Source organism: Oryzias latipes, chromosome 15 (genome assembly GCF_002234675.1).
Source record: "Oryzias latipes chromosome 15, ASM223467v1".
NCBI lineage: Eukaryota > Metazoa > Chordata > Actinopteri > Beloniformes > Adrianichthyidae > Oryzias > Oryzias latipes.
The window spans coordinates 9,634,616-9,659,341 of NC_019873.2; the positions used below are offsets into that span (position 1 = coordinate 9,634,616).

Consider the following 24,726-nt stretch of genomic DNA (forward strand, 5'->3'; position numbering starts at 1 on the left):
CATCCAAGTTTTACAAGACAAAAGCTGATATTCTTAAAAAATAATGTCAAACATTTATAGCAACAAAAGAGAGCTGCTTTAGGTTGCAGATGAATCACTCAGCTTCAATACGGGCGCAGGCTAAACATGGGTTCACATATAGACCCTGGTGTTCACACTGCACAGACAGGTGGGGGCTGCTTCTTCTTTATCTATTGTCTACTAGCGAATGTCCACCTCTACAGTTGGAAGAGGCTTGGTGCAAAATCTTAAAGCGGTGCAAATCTCATGAATCTTGCTCCAGGCTTTTTCTTTCACAGCTTTATTCTGATATATAAAAAAGTTGGTGTCATATAAATCCGTCCGGGCACAAACTGCGGTTATTAAATCCTCCTTTGTGATCAATTTTTAAATGGTTGGTACTTCAGTGAATTAAAATGGACCTCATCCATACGTCACTACCAAATCAGAGTCCCTGACTGGCCAAAGTTCAAGCTGGTTTAACTTTCAATGCACCTTCAATGGCCGCACATTTTGTACATAGAGCCTGAAAACGGTGTTGAAACCTAAATAGCTGCACGAGTTCGCAAGAATTTTGCACACAGAAGTCTCTGAAACGCGCATTTAAATAGACTTTTTATAGGAAGTGGTTGCGTGAATACGCATCGCCAAGGCCGGTGTATTTGTAGCGTAAAATGCCAGGAATGTTGCATCTTCCTTTAGTTTGTATCATAAGTCAATCCTTTGAGTTTGTGAAGAAGAATCAAGTAGCAAACAGACAAACCAGAGGATCTTCAGCCTAAAAATAAAATAAAAAAAAGAGGGGTGACATGGTGGTTATTGGTGTGAAACTGATCCAAATTTGATCAGGTACACAACACACATAATATTAAAATAAAAGTTAGAAAGCTGTAATCACATATAACATCAAAGCCACTATTTACATCACATTAGTGACAAAAATTAAAAGAATTTGAAAAACTGCTCCCCAACTTTCATTTTTGTTAGGTTTATGAGTTTGTGGTTATCGTCACCTCTGCCTGCTCTTGGATGGGCTGAAGATTCCCAAACCCTGACCTTTCTAAAAATTAGGGAGAGAAATTGGAAGGACAAATACAGTGGGCCAAACAAGTATTTAGTCAGCCACCAATTGTACAAGTTCTCCCACTTAAAAAGATGAGAGAGGCCTTGTATTTTCATCATAGGTATACCTCAACTATGAAAGACAAAATGAGGGAAAAAAATCCAGAAAAATCACATTGTCTGATTTTTTAAGAATTTCTTTGTATATTATGGTTATCAAATATTTATTTGATCATTGTCATGCTGAGAGACCCAGCCACGCTTTATCCTCAATACCATCGCTGATAGAAAAAAATGTTTCACTCAAAATCTGATGATACATGGCCCCATTCATTCTGTCCTTTACACGGACCAGTTGTCCTGTTCCCTTTGCTGAAAAACCGCCATTTTATTCAAGTATTCTGGGTGTGACGCCATGCACTTTGAAAAGACAGACGAGGATTTGTCTAAAGGAACCTAAGAAGGGTGCATTTGGGTCAAAAGAAACAGACCACACCACAATCAAAGTAAACTGTATCCATATACATGATGATACAGTAAACCCTTGTTTTTCGTGGGGGTTATGTTCCAAAAAGAACCCGTGATAGGCAAAATCCGTGAAGTAGAATCCTTCTTTTTTTTTTTACAATTATTATACAATTAAATACTCTATTATACATTGAAAAGAAAGAACAAAGCATTTTACAGGCTCAAGCATTTGTTTCACAAATCAAAGTACTTCAACGTTTTTTTCAACAAATAACTTCTGTACTGTCCTGTCAAATAATAATTTTAATCTTCAATGTGAACAGAAGGCTTCAAATTGCGAAGATTAGCCCCGCCCACCGCCACCCAAGTATTGGAATAAACGGGAGAAAATTGAAAATGATTATTAAAGAGATACAAAGTACAGTGGGACAAATAGTGACTCAGGTGTATTTCACTGCTCTTCAGACTGAGCCGCTGCATCCTGACTCCGCTCTGCAGTGTTTTCTTCTTTTGAAGCCCGCGGTGCAGCTGTGTTTGTTCAGGAGAAGAACATAGTGATAGGCAGTTGTTGTCGCTCTTTTTCTATGGGTTTTAGAGAAACTCGAAATTGCTAGAGAATTTGCACGTACGTAATGTTAATTTGGCAAGCTGTTTTACGTACGTGTACATATTAAACTGCAACGTTATTGACGCACAGGTAAAGAAGAAGTGGAGTGACTTTTTAGCCAATCAGAATGCAGAACACATTGCAAGATGCAAATCTGTGAAGTAGCGAAACCGTGAAAAGTAAACCGCGTTATAGCAAGGGATCACTGTATACCTTTGGCACACTAAAGAACTTTTTTTTTTGGATGAATCTTGAGTTATATTTGCAGCTCATTTTCCAAACTGGAAGTAAGATGAATGGGGTGCAATTGTGGGGAAGCGTGGTTGACGCCATGTTTGTTTGTTTTGTGAGTGTTTGTGTGTGTGGGTACGTACCTTTCCATGTTGGCCAAGCCTTTCATAACAGATCACTGCATCCTCCCAAAGCTCCAGCTTCTCATAAAGCAGCAGAGCTGAACTAGTGCAGCCGAGGTCTATGAGGAGGCTGGCCAGCACTTTCTGCAGACAAAACAAGACCAAGGCTGTAGAGATGCTGCCGACAAGGACACCAAATGTTCACTTGGCACATTGTGCACCAACACCCCCTAATCTGCACCTGAAAGGGAGGGAACCCAGCCGTAAAATGTACAGCCTGCTTTAGAAAATGTTCAGGAGCAATGCCAGATATACTGGAAATGATGCGTTATTATTGGCTTTAAATGTGCTCAACCACCATCGCACGTTAAGCATGAAAATGGCCTCACTCCAAATGTGCTCCAAGTATAAGAACCAAAAACAAAGTGACTGCTGCCGCCATAAAAAACGCTGTTGGTGTTTTGCTCGTCTGCATGCTCCCACTTTCCTGTGAAGAGAAAAAGCGTTGCTGCAGCTGCTGCAATCCTCCTCCCAACCCACTTTCAGGTCCCCAGGCGGCAATACGGACTCTTCAATTCCAGCTTTATTGCTGTTATCAGTTATTACATGCTGCCTCCCCAACCGACCACCCCTCTTTTCAACACTCCTTCCCCTTTATTCTCCTGGACAGGCCTTAATGCGTCCCCTTTTTCCACCCTCCCATGCACAACTGTTTATTCTTCCTCTTCATAGATGTGATGCTTTTTTTAAGGAAAGTGTCACAAAAAGTAATTAGTGCAGATTCTACAGCGCCTGTGGGGCCTTTAGACTTTATGGGTTTATGTTCCTGCAAATGTTATTGACTTTCATGAGCCAATTTCTGGGTTTTGTGTTCTTAAAACAAATAAAACTTTGTGTGATTTACCCCTAAATAACAACATCTCTGTGAAACTCCAGATTCCTGTACACCTTGAAGGCACCCCTTATTGTTCTATAAATTCTAATATTACACCAATGAAGTGGATGTATGACAGGTTTTCTGGGGCTTTTTGAAGGAAGAAATAAAATCTGATAGGAATGTATTAATAGAACAGAAATGTGGACGTATTAGCGCTAACTTTCAAAGAATTAAGTCTATAGGCTTAGAAGTTATTTGAATTATCCTTTTGAGACCGAGCTAAAAGCTGTGAAAGATGCATACAATCACTATGAAGGAAGTTGAATGTTAAGAATCCATGCAATAAATTTGAAATAAGTTAAACACTGTTTAAAAGTGAAACAAGAATAAGGGTGTTGCGAATACAGTTAAATAGTAAAGAGAAAGATGTGTAATATTGCAGGAATAATGAAACATTTTGTAAGGTTACTGAAAAAAGTTGCTAATTTTAAAAATGAACTTATCTTAAAAACAAACAAACATCAGAAACAGTTTAAAATGTTTAAAATAAATTTAAAAAGGTGAAGAATCAAAGTCTTTTGATTATCATTGAAAAAAAAAACAACCAAAGATTTTAGGTACAGAAAACTAGTATTAACAGAAAAAATTTCAATATATTTATAGGTTGAGTAAAAAATCATTTCTAGAAAAAAAATAACATAATGCATTAAACTGGCAGATCAGAACTTCAATAGTAAAAGAATAAAGCTTGAAGTTTATTTTTGCCAAGGCTGATTCTTAAAAGAAAAAAAAAGGGGGGGGGGGGGGGGGCTGTGTCTTAAACCACACCTCCTCCATTAACCTAAGGACCAAAATTCAATATTTAGGCTTATAACCGCCTCATCAAGAAGAGTCAGTGTAGATTAATAAAAACCTGTAAAAGATCTCAGTGACTGAATGTTAATACCTGGACCGCCCATCTGGGTGGAGCCTGGCAACAGTAGAAGACTTTGAGGCGTTCGGTTGCAGGACAAGTCTTATCCTCAAAGTGGTCGACGATCGCCTGAGGAGGAAGATAAAAGGATTAAGATGTGTAACCAGGTCAGCTATTCCAGACAGGTTTGCAGACTTTACTGTCACAATAATTCAATATATTCTATCTACAACTAAATCTATTTACAAACTTAAAACACTCAACAAATAAAAACATGTTCTGACCTCGGATATGTTATTATGGCAAAGAAATAGATCAGGGAGGGGTGTCAAACTCATTGTGGTTCGGGGGCCACATTCAAGGCGTCTGATCCAAAGTTGGCCGGGCCAGTAACATAAAAGCAAAAAACAGCTTTGTTTTTTGTTTTTTTTTACTCAGTTGGAAAAAATGCTTCAACCAACATGGTAGCCAAATCACTTAATATTACACGTTCATTCACAGAGACCAATGGATCTCAAATAAAATGCCTTTTAACTTTAAAAAAAATGAAAATTAAACACCTGCCTAAAATGTAAATGTGGGAATCAATGAAAAATTAATTAAACTTGCAAACATTTGTGAACATAAGAATGTGGAATTGACCTCTCTTTCTCTCCTGAAACTTCACCCAGCCATCAATATCAGGATTCAGATCCTGTGCAGAAACTCATTTACTGTCATTCAAGTGTGCAAAACACAATGAAACATCCAAGAATCTTCCTGGTTGCTGTCTGAATTTTGTGGCAACACCCGCCTTCTTCCTGAACTTTGATGAGACGCCATCAATGACCAGACTGACATCACGTGATCAGTTCATTCCAACATTGTCCAGCGTGGTAACTAGAGAGCTACCTATGTCATCAGCTGCTGTTCTGTCCATCAACTCAAGAAACTCCGCTGTGACGTCTCTTCAACACATGCACAGTTGTGCAATATCTGTGATGTCGGTGCTTTCATCAAGAGCGACCAAAAATACAATAAATGACTGGAATCCTTCAAGTCTCCTCAGAGATGTTGTTAGAAACTCTCCTGCAATCCTAATCCTTGACAGGCTTTTGTTGGCAAAGGTCATCTGCTTTTTGGGGCACTAGACTTCTGCAGCCTTCAGCATTTTTCAATAAGTTCACCATCCGAAAATGGTTTGGATGTTTGCACCAACATGCTAGCAATAAGGTAGCTGTCACCTCTCCATCACTGACGTCACAGCTGCAGTAAATGCAGATGGTTGTTTCAGTCCAGCTAATAGTTGGTAAATCTTTGCTTTTCTTAACTGCTTCTGCATATGGTGAGTCTCATAGTGGTGCTGAATGTTGTATTCTGTTGATGACATACTAAGCTTGCAGAGTGTAAAGGAATACATATCAAATAGGTTTTTACAGACCCACTCTCATAGATATTGTGTCAACAAGTTCTTGCAGCATTTTTCTGATGGAGAACGTTTATCCAGAAAAATTGAGCAAAAAATTTCATTTCTGAGTATTTCAATTTATCGTAATCAAATTGTTGTGAATCAGGAGCAGATGAAAAACTAACATTTGAAAAATAACTTATTAGTAAAGTAGAAAATACGCAGGGAGGGCCACAAGCTCCCTGCTCTGCTCCATTTTAAAGAATCCCCTCGTAAACGGCTATTTCTATGAACGTCTTTGTTTTCCTCATCAGAGCTGGCATCTGGCTCAAAACTGTACGGCTGGATAGCTTCAATCTTGCTCACGATTTTTTTTTGCACCGGTAATGTTAGGTTGGGGGTGTGAGGGGCTGGCTTACTCCATGCCAACAGTCCTGCCCACAACTCAGACATGAATTTCCAATAATTTACTAAGAAGACTCCTGATTTAAAAAGGAAATTCCTTCATCCATTAAGGGCGTGGCTGCTAAAAAGGGGTTGGAGTTCAGCCATTTAAACCCTGATGACACTGACTAACTTTAACCCTGAAATACTAGCTCACATGTTCATATTTTTTTTTTACACTAAATAGAATGTGGTTGTGGAGATGTAGATTAATATCGTCAAAGGAGTCTTCTTCATATATTAAGAAAGCCTGAGGTTTCTCAGAGTAAGTGAAGAACCATTAAAAAAGCAGTACATTGACAGCTCTCCTCAGGAAAGGCTAAAGTGAAACCAGACTTATGCTTCAAGTCCAAGCTGCAGCCGAGGCAGTTGGCTTCCAGCAGCTCTCATAACAGCTTTTTCATAACCCTGTCACCTGTATATCAGGGAAGTCATTGATCAAAATCAGGAGTAGCATTTAGAGCTGTGAGGGACGGATGGTTTTGTTAATAGAGGAGGTTGTTTTCAAAAGAAGAATGAGGTTACTCAAACTCTCCACAGAGTTGTCTGGAGCTGAATCTGTTTTTCTGTTGTGAAGTGGGGCTATTTTACATCATGGTATTGGGGAATGACTTGATTGTGTAAAAAGCTACATAGTGGTTGCAGGGTTAACCGTTTTGGTTCCAGTGATTTGTACCGAACTGTGGAGCCTTTCCACTCACCTGAGTTTGCATCATGGCTCTTTCTACACACCGAGTTCGTCCTCTCTCTAGTTTGGTCCTGAGGCACAGAGCCGTCACCTCCACGGCCCAAAACTTAGGCTGAGACAGCAGACACTACAAAGACAAAAACAGAGAAAAAGGTTTGACCCCATGTGAACTTAGGACAATCTGGTTATCAGAAACAGTCCTGTGAGGCTATTAAGCAGGATAAACCTTTTTGGTTTTTAAACAGCAGCAAATGATTCAAAAACAGTCATTTCTTAGGAAAATAAATCTACATTTAGTCTATTTAAAGACATCCAAACACTTTACAGAGCACATGAAGGTTTTCCCTTCACTTTCTCTTGTTGATAACATGTATGGAGGCGCAGACAGCTGTTACAAATGTCAAAATTTATTGACACGGATTCATTGGCATTGGAAAACAAATGTCTCCTGCCTACTTTATTTGTCACACGTGTCTTTTAGAGAGTTAAAGAGGTCTTAGGAGCAAAAATCAACTTATTGTTAGTGTTTTTTCTTAACTTATTTTTTAAATTTCTTTATAGTTTTCCAGATTTTTTTCTGCAAATAAGTTTCCTAATGATTAAAATAACATTTTATTATTTATTATCCTTTTTCTATTTCTGCTAAACTTCACTGAAGTTGTAGTAAAGTAAAGCCTAATTTTCACCTTGTTTTTTTGTTTTTTTTAATTAACAAAGTCTAAGAAATCTCAAATAGTTTTTCAACCTTTTGATGCCCCACTAAGGATTTAAACGTAGTTTCTAATAATTTATTCGATTAACTGTTGCCGTTAGAAGGGTAAAAATTGGTTAAATGTCACACCAACAATTCAGGCAGAGGGACAGAATACTAAAAACTATTACAGCCTGAAAGTCTGTCTGCGTGCTGAGGTGATCATGCGAAGCTATTAGCTGAAGCTGAACTTTGGATGAGATTATTAAAGAGAAAAATGCTCCATGGGCGGAGCCTGGATGTCCAGCAGATTCAGCCCCGGGTAAGCATTAGATGATGATTGCAGCTTTTATCTGCGCTCATCTTTAATCAGAACAAGCTGTGCAGCCACGACTCGGCACAGTGCAATCATGAGGGGAGTCCACCATAGAGGTGATGCATGGAAGGAAGAGCAGCAAACACACGCTGATGTTTGCAGATGTTTGTCGAACTCGGCTCAGTCTTAATGATGAAGATGTCCCTGGAATACTGCACACAAAGAAACTCGCCATAAACAAGGCAGCAGTATCTGTGTTTTGACAGCACAGCAAACACCAACAGACTTCATCAGAAATGAGGTGTTCAGCCGTAAACTCACAAATAAAATACACACCATTCTGTCTTTGTTAAACAGTCAAAGAGTCACAGACCAGAACATCCTTTACACAAGAACCTTCCTGTAGAACCAGAACCTTGTCCCACATCTGGACACTAGTGACAGTTAATGCATACTGATTTAAGACAAGGAGTGATTGCCTTAATATATCAAGCAAACAATCACCTTATTTAGAGACCACTTTTTATTAGCATATGGTCAAATACAAGGCACTTAACAAAAAAAGACACATCTAAACTTTAGTTAAAACAATAAAAAGTCATAAGACACATTAGATTACGAGGCAACAACAATGAAAAAATACACAAAAAAAGGGAAGGAAACGCTGTGGCTAAAATTTGAGAAGGCACAGCATAGATTTAAACATAGGGTAAAAACGTACAACCATAATAGCCATAAAATACTTGAAAGCCCAATGAATAAATAAAACAAATAGGTTGATTTAGTAAGCTATTAATACAGTTATAAAGTCTTTAATTTACATTAAAAAAATCTACACAGAAGGAAAAACTCTTAGATCTTCAGGTAAGTTATTCCACAAATGGACCAAGCTACTGATAAGCACTTTATTTAAGCCCTTTTTTAGGAACTTTAGTGCATTTAATTGATTTATACTGATCTCCAATTTGGACATTTTGCAGTTTAACAATTATGGATATCTTTATCACATTCTTTAGGGTATTTTGATGCATTAAAAAAGTAAAGTCCTGCAAAACTATCCAAAATGTAACTCTAAATGGAAACCATAATCAACCACTACTATTATCACTAGGATTACTTAACTGTTGTGACTCCAAATACTGACAACAAATAAGCCAGCGGTTCTGACATTTATGTTTCTGTCATTTGTATGAATTACCATCCTTTAACCCCAATGCAGTAATTGTTTAGGTAACAATTCCCTTTACAGATGAACCAGACTAAAAATGCAGCTGGTCTTCAGGGAATACATCAAAAGCTGGTACTGATGACGACAGCCAGATATGTGACAACCATCTAACCAGCCTGCAGACGGCTGGATCTACATGTAGGCTGGGAAGATGCCTGCTCACAGAGCCAGCAGCTGCCTGCAGCAGCTCCTCCTTCCACTGAGAACATGGAAGACCTTGCAGGTTAACCTAGGTTTTTAAAGTTCAAAGCTCACAATTAATGACCCAGTACGTCCTTAAAGTGGTGCAAATGGCGCATAACTTTTATCGACATTCTTTAATCCATTCATTTAATCCAATCTTCTGTGAACCATGAATGCAATACATTGAAAAATTTAGATGGTTTTCCCCCCCATCATCGGTGTACAACCAAGTTAAAAAAAATAGGAGAAAAGAAAAGAAATGGGAAAGTTGAAAAAGTAAAACCTACTTGCAAAGCAAAGAAGACAGGAAATTATCATTTGTCTTTGGAGTAAATAAAATCCTAAAAAAAAAAAAAAGGACTTGGAGACTCTCCAAGATTTATTCCAGTGATCTGCTTTCTTTACAGTAAAGTTCCGCTGATAACCAGAATGACGTGTCTTCCATCGAAGAGCTCATCCCGACCAGGCATTCTGTACCAAGTACATCTGAAGCACAGGTCTCAAACTTTAGGCCTTGAGGGACGGTGTCCTATATGCTTTCTAACTAACCTGCCATTGAAAGCACCTTATTGGTTAAACACACCTGATCTAGGTAATAAGCAGCAGATGAGGCAGGATTTCTGGAAAACCAGAAGATGTATACTGACTTCCTACTGCATGAGATGTGTAGTTTAGTGGCCAGAATTGTTATAGGCAATGGCTGAAATGGTCAGAAAAAAGTGCGAACGTGTTCCGTATACACTAAGAAGCTGCAGGAACAGTGGTGTGTGGAAACAAAAAGGTCAAGGATCCTCAAGGGGTTAGACAGCTCTGGTGTACAGAATATATAACCTGGATGAACAGCCTCCAAAAGTCTCAGCTGCCCATTGGTTGAAAGCCCTGATAAATGTCAGATTAAATAAACATTTAACCCTTTAACACCATAGGTTTAGCTCCAAAGTTTCCACTCTTTTGATCACTAACTATTCAACCATTTACGCAATTCCAGCTAATTTTTAAGTGCAGAAAAACAGCTTTGCGCTGTTATGCAAGAGATTAGATTAGTAACGTGCTGCATGAGAGCACAAAGTCGATAGCAGAATCTGCTTTTCTCCCCGTCAGGATCAGATGATTCACGTTGATCACATGAATAGTCAAAGTGTTATGGCATGTCAGAGAGCGTGGGTTATTTAGGTGTTGCCGGCGACATCCCTGATGTTAAAGGGTTAAGCCTATTTTAGTGAAATTAGCTAAAACCCACTTCTTTTTAATAAAAGAACAACAGTTATTTGAAAAAATTAAAGAATGATATAAAACCTTTTATACTTTTGTATAGAGACCATGGCACAGAAGTGTTAGTTCCTGTTATGCACAGCAATGTTTCAATCTGCCCTAGGGCAAGACAACGAACCACACGTTGTTCTAGGTGGCCTTGCTAGCGCCAACGCAGAGCAGCTCAGCCACCATCTGCATATGAATGTGTGTGTGAATGGGTGAATAGTTGGGGTGTGTATCGGCAAGAGTCTAGCGATAAGATACATGTCGCGATGTGTGTCTCATGATATGACACGTATCACAATAAACTCAAAGACCGTACCGGAACAATTTTTCCTTTTTTAAAGAGTATGACTTGGAAAAGAAAAACTATACAAATATTAATACACCTTTCATTGTAATAAAACGGTAAAATTAATTATATATAATGATCACAATGTTAAGCACTGAAACTGTATCTCATATGCAAGTTGCTTTTATCTGAGCAAATTTATAGTGCGTTTCTTTTGGTAAATTAACATATATTTTCTCTAAAAGGGAAAAGTCTACATTGTCCGATTTACACAACAAAACATTTTTCAGTATAAGAAAATAAATGAATGCGCCTTAACCATTGAGGTTCTGTAGGTAGTGCATGTTTCATAACAAAAAACGCGAGGCTAACCGAATATTTAACACGAGCTGGTTCTCGCTGAGATCTTGTAGTCGTTTTTTGGGCTGTAGAGCTGCTCAAAGACGCTCAGTGGGCTGTGCTGCCTACTATCGGTCAGGGGTTTAATTGGAAAAGAAGATTCAGATGTTGAAGGACGCTCATAAATAATTAAATAAATATTGTCTTGACAGCATTTTAAATCGATACATGTATCGCCAAATGAAATACCGCGATATATCACAGAATCAATTTTTCCTACACCCTTAGTGAATAGGGCTATGACTGTAAAGTGATGTGAACCTTGAAGAAGGTAAAAAAAAGAGAAAAAAAAACTATACAAGTGGACACCGTTTACCATTTATTAAACCAGAGCTTGTAAAAGTACTGGAGCATCAACATGACAAAATCAATAAGTAATCAGAGAGGCAGGTTGAAGATGGTGTAGATCAAATCAAAGCTAAGCTGCATGACAGGAAAAGAAAACATTACATGGATGAGAACAGCGGCATAATGGATCAGAGCTCAGATGTCATCTGAAAATAACTGAGCATGAATTTTCTGTGCTGCTGCCTCACAGCAGCTGTGAGACAAACCATAAAGATGCGTGCTAACAAACTACAGTGAGGGAAAGTAAATAATTCGCCACGTTGTTCCGCTTAAAAAGGATGAGTGATGTTCATCATTGATACACTGCAACTGTTAGAGACAGACTGCATCTTTAGGAAATCACATTTCATGATTTTAAAGAATGCATTTGTATAATGGTGGAAAAAATAATTAAAAGGTGAACAAAAACAATAAAAGTTCACCTTAATACTTTATAATGCTAATAGTAAATACAGTACAGACCAAAGGTAGGGACACACCTTCTCATTCAAAGAGTTTTCTTTATTTTCATGACTATGAAAATTGTAGATTCCCACTGAAGACATCAAAACTATGAATGAACACATGTGGAATTATATACATAACAACAAAGCGTTTAACAACTGAAAATACATAATATTGTAGGTTCTTCATAGTAGCCACCTTTTGATTTGATTACTGCTTTGCACGCTCTTGGCATTCTCTTGATGCCCTAAGAGTCTGCTTCATTTGAAAAATGTGCCAACATTTTGAAGAAATATGTGAATGAACTGTGACTTACAGATGTGAAGGCCAGCAGTTCCTCTTCCGTCAGCTTGTGCACAGGGTTGTTTCTCTGAAAATCAGTGCTGCAAGACACCAGTCCAGGACCAGACACATTAATCACACATTCTGGCCTTCGCCACCAGGACACACATTTACAGTGTTTTATGACAAAAGACTAAAAAAAATACCTTGACAGAAACAAAAACACTGAGATTATTCAAACAGAATTGGTAGGCCTATTGCTTGCATTCAATATTTTAGATATCTGAACTGAGACTAAAATCTATATTTCTACTTTTCTTTTTTCTTGTTTGGTTTGGGCCTTATCTCACTAACAGAAGGATTACAGTTAATTTCCACTTCTCCACACTCAATTTTTGAGCCATTCCAAGGGTTTGTTTTTGGTCTAATGTCATTTTGATAACGTAACCTTCTTAAGCTTATGGTTAAGAAATATGGTTTCTCTAAAGTCGATTGAATATATATTAGTAAAATTGTTGTATAGTGCCTTGTGAAAATATTTGTCTTCCTTGAACTTTTCAACCTTTTGCCACCTTTCAGGCTGCAAACATAAAAATAGAAAACTAATTTTTTGCACAATCCTACTTGCAAAACAGCTCGAGCTAAGTGAGGTTGGACAAAGCGTTTGTGAACAGCAGTTTTCAGTTCAATCCACAGATTTTTGATTGGATTCAGGTCTGGACTTCAACAATCAAGAACCCACATGGCTTGGAATTGTTCAAGTAAAAAACTGACTAAAGTCTGTTTCATTACTATAAAAATATGGGATTCAGTTCAGTTGCTAGTGAATCCTTGCTAGGTTCACTACAGCATGACTCCACACAGACCCAGACAGAGCGAAATGGAACCAAATACAGTGAATAACTTGAAAGTTGTGTATTTTAACAAGTGAAAAACAGCCTGCAAGAGTTGGAAAATGTCTAATGGGTGAACTTGTAAAGTAAGGAGGAGACATTAAACAAAATGGGAAGGTTAAATGATTGCCCAAAATGAGCAGCCGTTGTTATAGTGTGATGATAGTCCTTTAGACAGCATTGTGAAAGCAAACCAAATCCAACAAGCTGGAAGGAAATCAGAATCAGAATCAAAAATACTTTATTGATCCCACACGTGGGAAATTTGTTTGTCACCATAGCAACTGACAGCAGAGGGAAAAAAAGACTTAAAATGAAATTAAAAAAACAAGAGCAAAGAAAATGTAGCATAGATGCAAACATCAAAGTAGTAGTATAATTTAAAAAGCTATTTACAGAACAGTGCAGGTAAAAAGATGTGCAAAAGAAATGTGCAAAATGAAAAAAACTAAATAAAGAGATAATAAAAATTTGCAAAGGTTATCTTTTGCATTGTGAGTTGTTGTACAGGGTTATTGCATTGGGTATGAATGATTTTTGGTACCGGGCAGTTTTGAAGCGGAGGTGTTTGAGCCTCCTAGGGAAATAGTTTAGCTGTTTGTCCAGAACAGGGTGGAGAGGATGCTCTGGGTTGTCCATGATTGAAAGGAGTCTGTTCAGTGACCTCCTCTCCATCACTGTTTCAAATATGTCCTGTTTGCAGCCAATGACAGAACCCGCCTTCCTGATCAGCTTGTTCAGTCTGTTGGTGTCACTGATTGCAATACTGCTTCCCCAGCAGACCACAGATGACAATAACGTGCTGGCTACCACAGACTGGTAGAAGATCCCCAGCATCTTGCTGCACACACTGAAAGACCTCAGCTTCCTTAGGAAGTAGAGAAATGATTATCCCATCAGAGGTTGCTACAGAAAATCGGCTTTCTCTGAGTCGCATGGGTGGTTGGGTAGAAATATTTTTACTTTAGATGCCCTTCCTGACATTACCCCGTATTTATCTGGGCAGGGGACCGACCCATTGAGACCTAAACATGGGCCCCCTTTTGGCTACATGGCAGTAGCACGAAAGGTCTTACCCAAGAACCCACACAGAATAAAGCTCAATGCACACCCTTGGAATTAAACCCTGATTTCCCATGTGCCAGTCCTGCACTTAACCAACTGAGAAAATAAGAGTGAAAATGTTTCTCGTTCGCTGCCTATTTAAACCAAGTCCACTGACTATCATGATCTGAAAATGCCTAAAATTGGGTCTCTGTCCCATATCTCCATGTCTAAAGATCTCTATAAATCCAATTTGATCTCTATTCGTTATCTAATAAAGATCCTAAAGTTAGAAGACAGACCCAAAAAAGCTGCTAAGTCCAAAGTCATGCTAGCTGTCACACCTGGGTGTGTGAAATGTATTCTCTGAATTTGACCTATCAACTGTGGTAACTATGAACAGCCGACACAGCTGAGCTTGGGAAGCATTTGGTGGGTTATCCCCCTAATCCAACCCCGGGCACCTGCACACATAGGGCCCTTGGGGTGCTTGAGCACCTGTTCTTTTTGCCTTGTATTAGGAATGCCTGTTTTTTATCTATCGAAACCCTTTTCTTGTAACCCGGGGGTTCAGAGGTTCCACTTCAGTCTTTGGCGCTCCGCTCTGAAAAACGTTCTCTATTAGTGGAGGAGCCACTTTTTACTTTAGCCAGACGTCTGAGCGGCGCATCAATTCAACACAGAGCAGATCGTTCAGGAACAGTACAAAAAAAAAAAGTACAAAATAAAACCCCAGAGGAATTTTCAAAATAAGTGAACAGTATTTATAGCGAGTTCATAGCTTACTCACTATGTGTCTGACACTAAATGTGTCCGTTTAACGTAATATTTTCGGATTAGATTTGCCTTCTTTAAACTCTATCATTCAGTTTCACAATCTTTTTGTATTAAACTCTTTGGTCAAATCTTTCCGGTAGGTCTCAATACAGCATCACTGCCCTACAGTTTGTTCAAGATAGAGTTCCAGAAAACTGGTTAGTGGACTCACCAGATGCCAAGGATGAGGGCCTGCTCCTCAGCGCTGAGGTCAGGCAGCTTGTAGCTATCAGGTTCTGCCAAATTGATCTCATCCAGCACCGTGTCATCCTGCAGATGGCAGTCCTGGAAGTTAGAAACAAACTATGAAGACAAAGATGGCGCAAATGGAGTATAAAGCTGACTTCATAGCAGTTGAGTTTAGTATTTTGTAATCTATCTTTTTTTACCCCATAAATGAGCAAAGACAGTTCCATCTGGTAGATATCAACTTTTTGACGCAGCCATGAGGGTAATTTTTTCCCCCTTCCATTGAAAAAGCTCTGTGTTGCATTTGCTATGTTCTGCATCATTACCCGTCTGGACTTGACGTGATATCAAACCACAAAGTATACAGCATCATTTATCTATCCAGTCAGTCTTCACCAACAACATAAACAGGAAAAACCCTCCATTACAAAACCTGCACATGACTTAAAGATGTTAGTCTATGCTAAGATAAACTGCTTTCAAAAACTACAGCTTTTGAAGCAAACATGTTCAGAATTTCAGGTTGGGTAGTTTAAACCCAACAGAAGGTTTTGGGTCACAAATGTAAAGGCACTGATCTCTTGAGTTTAATGGTAACAAGACTGATAGTTAAAAAACTAATCTATGCTCCAAAAGTGACATTCAGGCAGTATGTCTGTTTAACGTCCAAATAAAATATCTGCAAAAATGAGAAGAGGATTTTTGTGTCCAATTTGGCTTAAATGAGCTCACTATGAGAGCTGCTCCCTCTCTTATTCAGGAGGATATTATCCTACATTCCCACTAGCCTCGGCAACGGACATTAAAACAGCCACTTTCAGTGAAGAGACCTTTGTAAACAAAGAGAAACTTGTATTTCAGGCTTCCGCGTTCAAAACTCTCGCATTCACACATCACTACGCAAGCTTTTGAGTTCTTTTCGGGCATTGAAAGTTAAAGATGGTTGAACGTTGACCAATCAGGGTCTTGGATTTCGATGTGACGTATGGATGCGTACCCTTTAATTCAGCTGGAGGAAAATTGACCACAGAGTAGAAATTAATTGCCGTTTGTGCCTGGTCAGAGTTATATGACACAAAGGCTTTCATAGATCAGAATAGAACTGTGAAAGACCAAACTTGAAGCAAGATTTGCACTGCTTCAACATTTCCCACTAAGCATCTTCCAACTGTAGACACATGCACTAGCATTGTGTGGCAACAGTCCAGTGTGAACGCACGTCACATGCACAGTGTATACGTAGACTTAGAGTTGCTGTTCTTCTACATCAAAAGAAAACGGGTGGCTTCTAAGTCTGCTGATAAAACCCATGTCAGGATATTGCAGTTGGTTTTTTTTAGAGATTTCCAACCAAAAAGATGCAGAAGAATCAACCCTGAAAAGGATTTTCTTTTCAATTTGTCATAAAACAAGATCTGGTCAGGAGGAGACTTTCTACTCCAATGTTCAAGAAAGTATTTAAGACCATCAAAAAGTCTTCCTTGGCTCTGACAACCCGAACTGCACAGTGGTGATGGTTTGCAAAAAAGGTTGACGGATTCCTCTAGAAATGAATCATTTCTTTACATCCTAAGCTTTTGTCTCACCACTGATGAAGACTTTTACCGTACTTCTTTCCATTAAGACATGAAGCCAGTGGGGTCTGGCTAATGACAATCTTTATCGAGCCCATTTAGTCCAATTCCTCCAGTAATAGAAGCATTAGCACTCTAAGCACAGAAAGGAGTGAATGGGAGCTGGACAGCAGCCACGAGACTCAGCTTCATGGAAACACTCCAGCAAAGTCGAGGAGGATTTAGAATCATAAAAAGATCCAATCAATGCTTCATTCCTGAGCTACTAAGAATCAACTTAGCAGAACATTATATGTGACTCATGTAAAACCTGATCATTAAAGATCAAATCTATAAAGACCTTTTCTCTTGATGGGATTTATAACTTTTTGTCTTCAACATAATTATGCTGTCAGACATCTTTTCTGTAATTAATAATCATATTGACTGTTTTTAATGTGCACTCCTTAAATTAGACCAGGAACAGATTTCTGTATGGTTAGTGAGATGCCAAAGCATCCAAACAGCTGATCAGAAAAATGCACATTCTGAGAACAGTCAATGTATGTACATATGTATATACCGTACAAGCCAAAAGTTTGGACACACCTTCTAATTCAAAGAGTTTTCTTTATTTTCATGACTAAGAAAATTGTAGATTCATACTGAAGGCATCAAAACTATGAATGAACACATGTGGAATTATACAAATAAAAACAAAAAAGTTTGAAACAACTGAAAATATGTCATATTCTAGGTTCGTCATAGTAGTCACCTTTTGCTTTGATTCCTGCTTTGCACACTCTTGGCATTCTCTTGATGAGCTTCAAGAGGAAGTCACCAGAAATGTTTTTCACTTCACAGGTGTGCCCTGTCAGGTTTAATAAGTGGGATTTCTTGCCTTATAAATGGGGTTGGGACCATCAGTAGTGTTGTGCAGAAGTCAGGTGGAGACACAGCTGATAGTCCAACTGAATAGAATGTTAGAATTTTATAGTTGCAAGAAAAAAGCAGCTAAGTACAGAAAAACGAGTGGCCATCATTACTTTAAGAAATGAAGGTCGGTCAGTCAGTCCAAAAAATTGGGAAAACTTTGAAAGTGTCCCCAAGTGCAGTCACAAAAACCATCAAGCCATACAAAGACACTGGCTCACATGCAGACCGCCCCAGGAAAGGAAGACCAAGAGTCACCTCTGCTGTGGAGGATAAGTTCATCCGAGTCCCCAGCCTCAGAAATGGCAGGTTAACAGCAGCTCAGACTAGAGAGCAGGTCAATGGCACACAGAGTTCTAGCAGCAGACACATCTCTACAACAAGTGTTAAAAGGAGACTGTGTGAATCAGGCCTTCATGGTAGAATATCTGCTAGGAAACCACTGCTAAAGAAAGGCAACACGCAGAAGAGACTTGTTTGGGCTAAAGAACAAGGAATGGACATTAGACCAATGGAAATCTGTGAGTCTGATGAGTCCAAATTGGAGATTTTTGGTTCCAACCACCGTGTCTTTGTGCGACGCAGAAAAGGTGAATGGATGGACTCTACATGCCTGGTTCTCACCGTGAAGCATGGAGGAGGTGTGATGGTGTGGGGGTGCTTTGCTGGTGACACTGTTGGGGATTTATTCCAGATTGAAGGCATACTGAACCAGCATTAATAACAGCATCTTGCAGCGGCATGCTATTCCATCCGGTTTGCGTTTAGTTGGACCATCATTTATTTTTCAACAGGACAATGACCCTAAACACCTCCAGGCTTTGTAAGGGCTATTTGACCAAGAAGGAGAATGATGGGGTGCTGCGCCAGATGACCTGGCCTCCACAGTCACCGGACCTGAACCCAATGGAGATGGTTTGGGGTGAGCTGGACCACACAGAGTGAAGGCAAAAGGGCCAACAAGTGCTAAGCATCTCTGGGAACTCCTTCAAGACTGTTGGAAGACCATTTCAGGTGACTACTCTTGAAGCTCATCAAGAGAATGCAAGAGTGTGCAAAGCAGTTATCAAAGCAAAAGGTGGCTACTATGAAGAACCTACAATATGACATATTTTCAGTTGTTTCACACTGTTTTGTTTTGTATATAATTGCACATGTGTTTATTCACAGTTTTGGTGCCTTCAGTATGAATCTACAATTTTCATAGTCATGAAAATAAAGAAAACTCTTTGAATGAAAATGTGTGTTCAGATGTTTGGCTTGGTCTGTACAGTATGAATGTAATGAAAATGCAGAATAAAAAAGTGACCTTCTCTGCTAATTCTAAGGTAGCAGGATTAGGATGGAGTTTTGCTTTGGACTGATCTTCTACATATTTTGTGAACAAAGGAGGAAAAGAGCCCATGAAGATCTCCAACATACTTTACAGAAGTAAGAACCAAGAAAAACTGCATGGCCAAGAATGAGCACCTGGTGGGCCTCCATCAAAATCAATGTCCTGCAGATATTACTACAAAAAAGGCATTAAATGCAAAATAAACAGAATCTAGCTGCTCCTGGAGACAAGTTTAATGTTTTCTCCTGAAGACACTGCCACCATTGTTCAAACATTCATCATATATGGGCATATGGACCCCTAAAATGGTAAATGTCATCTTTCAATGGGTAAAACATGAAGTTACCTAGTTCTGGGCCTAGATGCAATATTTCCCTGCCCATTATTAGATGAAGTTACTGAGAGTTACAGCAGAGTTTTGCTTTGCTTTCTTATGTCAACCAACGAGCATATTAAAGAAAAACTGCCCAAGGATTGATTGGCTCAGCCAGAGGTTTCAGAATCCAGGCCTCGAAGGCCAATGTCCAACATGTTTTCCAACCAACCTGCCATTGAAGCCTCTTATTGGCTAAACACACCTCAGCAGCAAATAAGGCAGGATTTCTTAAAAACCAGCAGGAGACCAACCCTGGAGCTAGACACCCCTGGACTGAGCTGACTAGCAGGTAGATAGCTCTTACCGAGCAAGATGTTCTTAGCAGGTGAAGAGTTTATGAACTAAAGAATGATTGCAATAAGGAGTATTTAGTGGGGGTGGATCAGCTCACTTCTCATCACACATCAGCTATAAAAGGGTGAATATAGGTGTCTTTAGCTGGAAACAAATTGGTGCTATATCCTAGACTATGTGTTAAACTGAGAGAATCATCATAAAGGGTAATATGAATTTAGTTATCATATATCAGTTATGGGTATTGGCCAGCATGTATTTAAAAATATTGGCATAAACAGACCAGTTCTGACTGAGTTTCCATCAAAGAGTTCAATCTTGGACTTTAACTTGCGTCTTCATCCAAACTCTTGATCTTGGTCTTTTTTTTTTTTGCAATGGGGTAGCAAAAAAAGCTGCTGTGGCTTTATAATACTCACCACACTATCTAGTATGTTATTGTAACTGACACATAGTGTTTTATTTGGATTTTTAAACTTATACTTGGTGAACTGGATGAATTTCATTAAGGCTGCACGATATGAGGAAAACTCACTATTTGCGATATTAGTGATCAATATTGTAATGACGATATAAGTTGCGATACATGAACAAATAGCAAAACAACCAAACACGCCATTACCATTTCACTGCAACAGTTTAATTCAAATAAGAGTCTAAATAACATAAATTATACTCCAAATGTCCCTAGTCGACATAGGAGGCCAACATCTAACATAAAAGGCCTCAATCCGATTGGTCAACAACGTGAAGGGTTCCATCCGAATGGTCAAATGCATAAAGGGATTTATTTAATTCCTTAGATACTTCGTGCTGCCATAACATTGTTTTGACACATTTATGGTAACCATTTATCACGATTTCTGCAATGTGTATTGCATAGCTTGATATTGCCGTAACAATAAATTTGCGATTTATTGTGGAGGTCTAAATAGCTTCATTACAGCTAAATTAAAACCAATCTTTACAAAGATGCCTTTGGTCTCAAGTGTCTATAAATGTATTTTAAGTTTGAGATCATAACACCATCCTGTTTTTTGACGGCTCAACATTATGATGACATGGCTGATGGTGTGGATTATGTTTTATGTCACATATTACTGGCCAAAATTAACATCTAGGGATGCAAAAGCCAACAGTTTTTTCTAAAACCAATTATTCTGATATATTCAACATATTTTAGCTGATATGGACAATAGTTAAAGGAGTCATCTTCAGTATTTACCAGAACTCAGACAGTGCTAAGCAAAATAAGAAGGTAGTTCAGTTGCTTTTTCACTAAACGCTCAAAATTCACGGAATAAATTAGCATTTGAAAACTGTCCAGCATACAAAACAGAATCAGATAGTATGAATAATGGCAAGTGGAGGTGGTGAGGTTAAGGTCTAGAGATTTGTCTGTGTGAGCACCAAAAAAAGAAGTGGAAAGTAAATAAAGGTGCTGTTATCAAATGTGTATCATCACTGTGCAAGCAGACAGATAAAGCAACATGTTATAATAACATGGCTGACTTCCTGGAGTCTGTAGCGAGTGCGCTGAGCAGCTTCATGGTCATCCTGATCGATTTGTTAATCAGCTTTTTATGCAGTTATCTGCCGACACTGATATTGTGTCAATATTATTGTGCATCTTTGTTATCAACAGAAGGCTCAGTCTGGTAAATTGAGACATCAAATCCTCTGAGCTGAAAGAAGACAGGAAAACGCATTACCTTTGGCAGAATGGCGAGCGGAGTGGGACTAGCCTCATCAACCCTCTGATCTGGACCATCCTGATTCTTTGTGACCTCCAGAATGAGCTGAGCCAGGAACTTCTGTTGGAAACGAGTTCGTTTCCCAAGAGCCCCTGAATCATGTTCAAACAGTGCTTCGGCATAAATAATATGAGAAGAATAAAAACCTCAGAGACTAGTTACAGTACATGTTACAGACCTGTCAAGTTGATGCTGAGTCCTGAGAGCTCCTGGGCTTTCCTGATGTGCTCCTTGGCTGCTTGGTACTCATAGTAGGTCAGACTGAGGTAGGCACACTCCAGATGGAGCTGAAGAGTAAGAGTCCTCTGAGCAGACAGCAGAGATGGATGTTTGAACACTGGGGGGAAAAAACAAAATGTATATAAGATCTCTGGTTTTGTCCTCAGGGTAGGTCAAGTAAAAATCAATCTGGTGTCAATGTATTTTTCCTGAACACGTATTTGTCAAAACACAAATGCACATTCAAAAATATGAGACTTTTCAATAAGTCCAACCTTTAGAGCTACTACCTATGGGATAAATCCACAATAAAATAAACAAAAAAATCACAAGAACAGATCAAAAGTAAGACACAAGTCAATGAAATACTGAACATTCAAAATAAATGACAGAATAATTATTAAAAAATAATTTTACAGGTCTTAGAACAGTCTCAAATTGTCTCAATGTGCTCTCAACAAGTCAGAAAATGTGAAGAATCGTTACATCAGGAAAAACATTGCTAACAGCAATCTGAATAAGGTGAAACAGTAGGCTTTAAATTAAATTGTGCAACATTTGTGCACAACATTTGTGTACAAATTCTCACTCATTGGACGGCTCTTCAAAAACTGATGCAAGCCTTCTATGTCCATTGATCTACTGGCTCAACTGGCTGAAGCAAGCGAGAACATGTTTGCTGTCCATCTGAAAAAAATATATATAGAAAAGATGGCAACAGCTTCCAGATTAAAAATTGAATTGAAGTGAAATCGCCACAACAGGCCCAGGGGTGCCAGCAGGGGGCAGTCTCTTATCTGAAAGACAACTTTTCAGAAGTTCTTGGCAGAGCCGGGTTTGGGTTTATGGTTATAATTAATACAATTTTAGGCAACAAATTATTGGAAGATTAAAAAAGCATCCTCTTTATAAGGAGACTGATTTGATATATTGAACATCTTTTTCTAAATGTAGGGATGGATAGCAGCACAGAACAGTCACGATCTGTGTTTCTTGGTCTGGATATTTGTTACTGATGTTATAATGAACACCAGAGCAGAAATGTTTAAAAGATGTCCGACAACAAACATGCAAACACAGCGTTGAGGGATTGATGAAGCAGCAAATGTTCATGAGTGAAACTGGAGACATATAGGCAAGAGGAGTCAGTGATGCTCCACTAAAATATCCAGCCTAACTAGAAACTTTAAACGGTCAAATGTTTTCCATTTTAAACCAAAATCAGCTTTTCTGAATTTCAATTTTTCTCTTTTAAAGTAAGGAAAGTCATCATTTTGTGGTGTTATCAGAGAAAAAATATTTTACTTGATCAGCAAGAACTCTTATCCAAACCCTCCAGTTTGGTTTCAGCTTGACTGACTTTTGAAAAAAGGTTTTCCAAGTCTTTCCCAGCCTCAGTCTTAAGACCTTGGAGCGATGGGTAAAAGACAAACTGAGGGGGGATGAAATGGAAGGAGGAGGAGAGCAGCGACTGTAGTCTCCTCTTCTGCGCTGCCCGTTTCCTCCTCCCTCTGTCCCTATGATCTGATTATTAATTCAGCTCTGTCACAGAGACGGAGAGCTCGTGCTCAGCAGAGAGCGGCGGGGGAAACAAAACTGAGAGAACCTGTAAAATTCATGATGGGAAATCATACGCTGTCATCCCTGTTCAACATTCATGAAGTCAACCCACCGATGATGGCACCCAGAGCCAGCAACTAGACGGGACTTTTTTATATTCATTAAAGGGAAAACGTACGAGTTCAGAAAAGCCTTCGGGTGCAGCAGGAGAACTGCAGAGTTCTGATTCCAAGACGCAAAGATACTGAATGTGAACTTGCAGACAAAAATCTGCTCCTTAATCTTGAGGGAAAGCGATGGAACATAACTTGTTTTGTTTAATTACATTTATAAATTAGAAAATTCACCTGAATCAAGCATGGAGGCTCAAAAACTGGATTTTTTTTCTTCTAAAACATTTATACTTGAGAATAAGGGGGCAGTCAAGGTAAAAGTCTTCTAATGCAGTGTTTTTCAACCAGTGTGCCGCGGGGCACACTAGTGTGCCGTGGGAGATGGTCAATTGTGCCATGAGAAATTGCCCTCATTAACTGATCTAAAAACAATTATTACCATCTCCAGGAAATCAGCTCTTTGTTCATCCAAACAGGCCCTAATAAAACACTGAGAAGTTAAGAATATGAAATATCATAAAATTATTTTTTCTTTGTGTTTATATGATTCTATTAAAGACATTTTGATAAGAATAACGGGATACCGCGATTTAGCTGCAGCTATAACTGTGTAAGGAAAAGTCCCGCCCCTTTAACTGTCTCCACCAATCATTCTTGAAGGCTTAATCACATGTCATCAGTCTGAACAAATCAGAAGTGGTTAAGGTATTCACTTCCTTGTTTCGATTTAGCGCAAAAAAGTCTCTCTGTTCTAACAAAAATACCAGCTAAAGCTCGTCTTTAGCGGTGTAGCTTTCCACAGATTCTGGTATCAGACTGGAACAAGTGAACAAAACCATGAAGCTCAAACAAAGACGCTGGTCTTTCTGCGGTCGGCGGATTACAGGCACTACATCTCCCATGATGCAGTAAAGTGACTGTCTTAGCGCACAATGAGTCTCTCCTCTTAACGTCTTAAAACAACGAACAGACATCAAACAGTTTTTGATTCTTTTGACTTAATTTTTAATACATCTTTTAGAAAAAACAGCTGCAGCTTCCAGCGTTTTCTGCAACAATTATCACAAAAATGCATGTGAGATTGCAGAGCGGCTGTAGATCAATACAGACTGGGCTTTTTCTTTTTTTTAATTTATCTATTTTTTTGGATGCTGGTGTGCCGCGGGATTTTTGTCAACGTTAAAGTGTGCCGTGGCTCAAAAAAGGTTGAAAAACACTGTTCTAATGGAAAAACTTAGAGCTGGAAGAGACAATAGAGGAACTTGGATTCATCTGAGGGGCAACTTTAAATCCTTTTTTACTCAACTGTGACTGCAAAAGACACACTATACAACAGTTGGACAGGAGTTTCTAAAGTGTCCAGTGATCTTCTGATGCTGCCTGAACCGGCATCTGAAAGGCATGACCTCT

General features: G+C 38.9%; 1 protein-coding gene across 1 annotated transcript in view; it reads right to left on the reverse strand.

Annotated features, from left to right (window-relative positions):
* Window positions 1–24,726, reverse strand: part of ttc27 (tetratricopeptide repeat domain 27) — a 72,171-nt gene that overhangs the window by 23,401 nt on the left and 24,044 nt on the right. The window contains exons 6-12 of the mRNA XM_023963354.1: window positions 21,603–21,761; window positions 21,383–21,516; window positions 15,162–15,274; window positions 12,271–12,337; window positions 6,813–6,926; window positions 4,314–4,409; window positions 2,512–2,634 (exon numbers count right to left, since the gene is read on the reverse strand). Of these exons, the coding sequence (XP_023819122.1) occupies window positions 2,512–2,634; window positions 4,314–4,409; window positions 6,813–6,926; window positions 12,271–12,337; window positions 15,162–15,274; window positions 21,383–21,516; window positions 21,603–21,761 (806 nt within the window). The remainder of the gene's footprint in view (window positions 1–2,511; window positions 2,635–4,313; window positions 4,410–6,812; window positions 6,927–12,270; window positions 12,338–15,161; window positions 15,275–21,382; window positions 21,517–21,602; window positions 21,762–24,726) is intronic.